The following is a 482-nucleotide window of genomic DNA, read 5'->3' as shown; positions in this document are numbered from 1 at the left end:
TCTCCCTCCGCCTCGTCCCGCCCCCGCCATGCTGTGCCGCGGAGCGGAGCGGTGCGGGCACTGCCGGTCCGGGCTGAGCTCCCGCGAGCGGGGCGCCGTAGGGCCGGGGGGAGCAGCTGCTGCCGCGAGTCTTCTGTCGGAGGGCCCATCTGTTGGCGTTTGCAGAGGAGGGAGCGTATGTCAGGGAGTCGGCTGCACCGAACAAAGGCCAATCTAATGATCGTGAGCCCCTCATTACGCGGCGAGACAATATCCGATATGTATGGGCCATATGTAATCGTTCCCTTTCAGAGGACAATGCCCTTTGTACCCCGTCCTATTTCGACTTCTCTCAAGCGGAACAGACCCCGTAGGCCGCGGCTGTGGTGGCTGCCCGACATCGCAGAGGCTCAGACTCCGCTTTCCCCCTCCTGGCCTTGCTTGCCAGGAGGGTACTCACAAGGAGGAGCATCTCTCCAGCCCCGACGGTGAAAAGCTGCCTC

General features: G+C 63.5%; 1 protein-coding gene across 1 annotated transcript in view; it reads right to left on the bottom strand.

Moving 5' to 3' along the window:
* PRDM13 (PR/SET domain 13) overlaps positions 1-482 on the bottom strand; it is a 10,136-nt gene that overhangs the window by 4,474 nt on the left and 5,180 nt on the right. Inside the window, exon 5 of the mRNA XM_014311996.1 lies at positions 38-149. Coding sequence (XP_014167471.1) covers positions 38-149 — 112 coding nt within the window. The remainder of the gene's footprint in view (positions 1-37; positions 150-482) is intronic.

The sequence above is a fragment of the Geospiza fortis genome, unplaced genomic scaffold (assembly GCF_000277835.1).
Source record: "Geospiza fortis unplaced genomic scaffold, GeoFor_1.0 scaffold53, whole genome shotgun sequence".
NCBI lineage: Eukaryota > Metazoa > Chordata > Aves > Passeriformes > Thraupidae > Geospiza > Geospiza fortis.
This window is presented reverse-complemented; position numbering and strand designations above follow the sequence as displayed.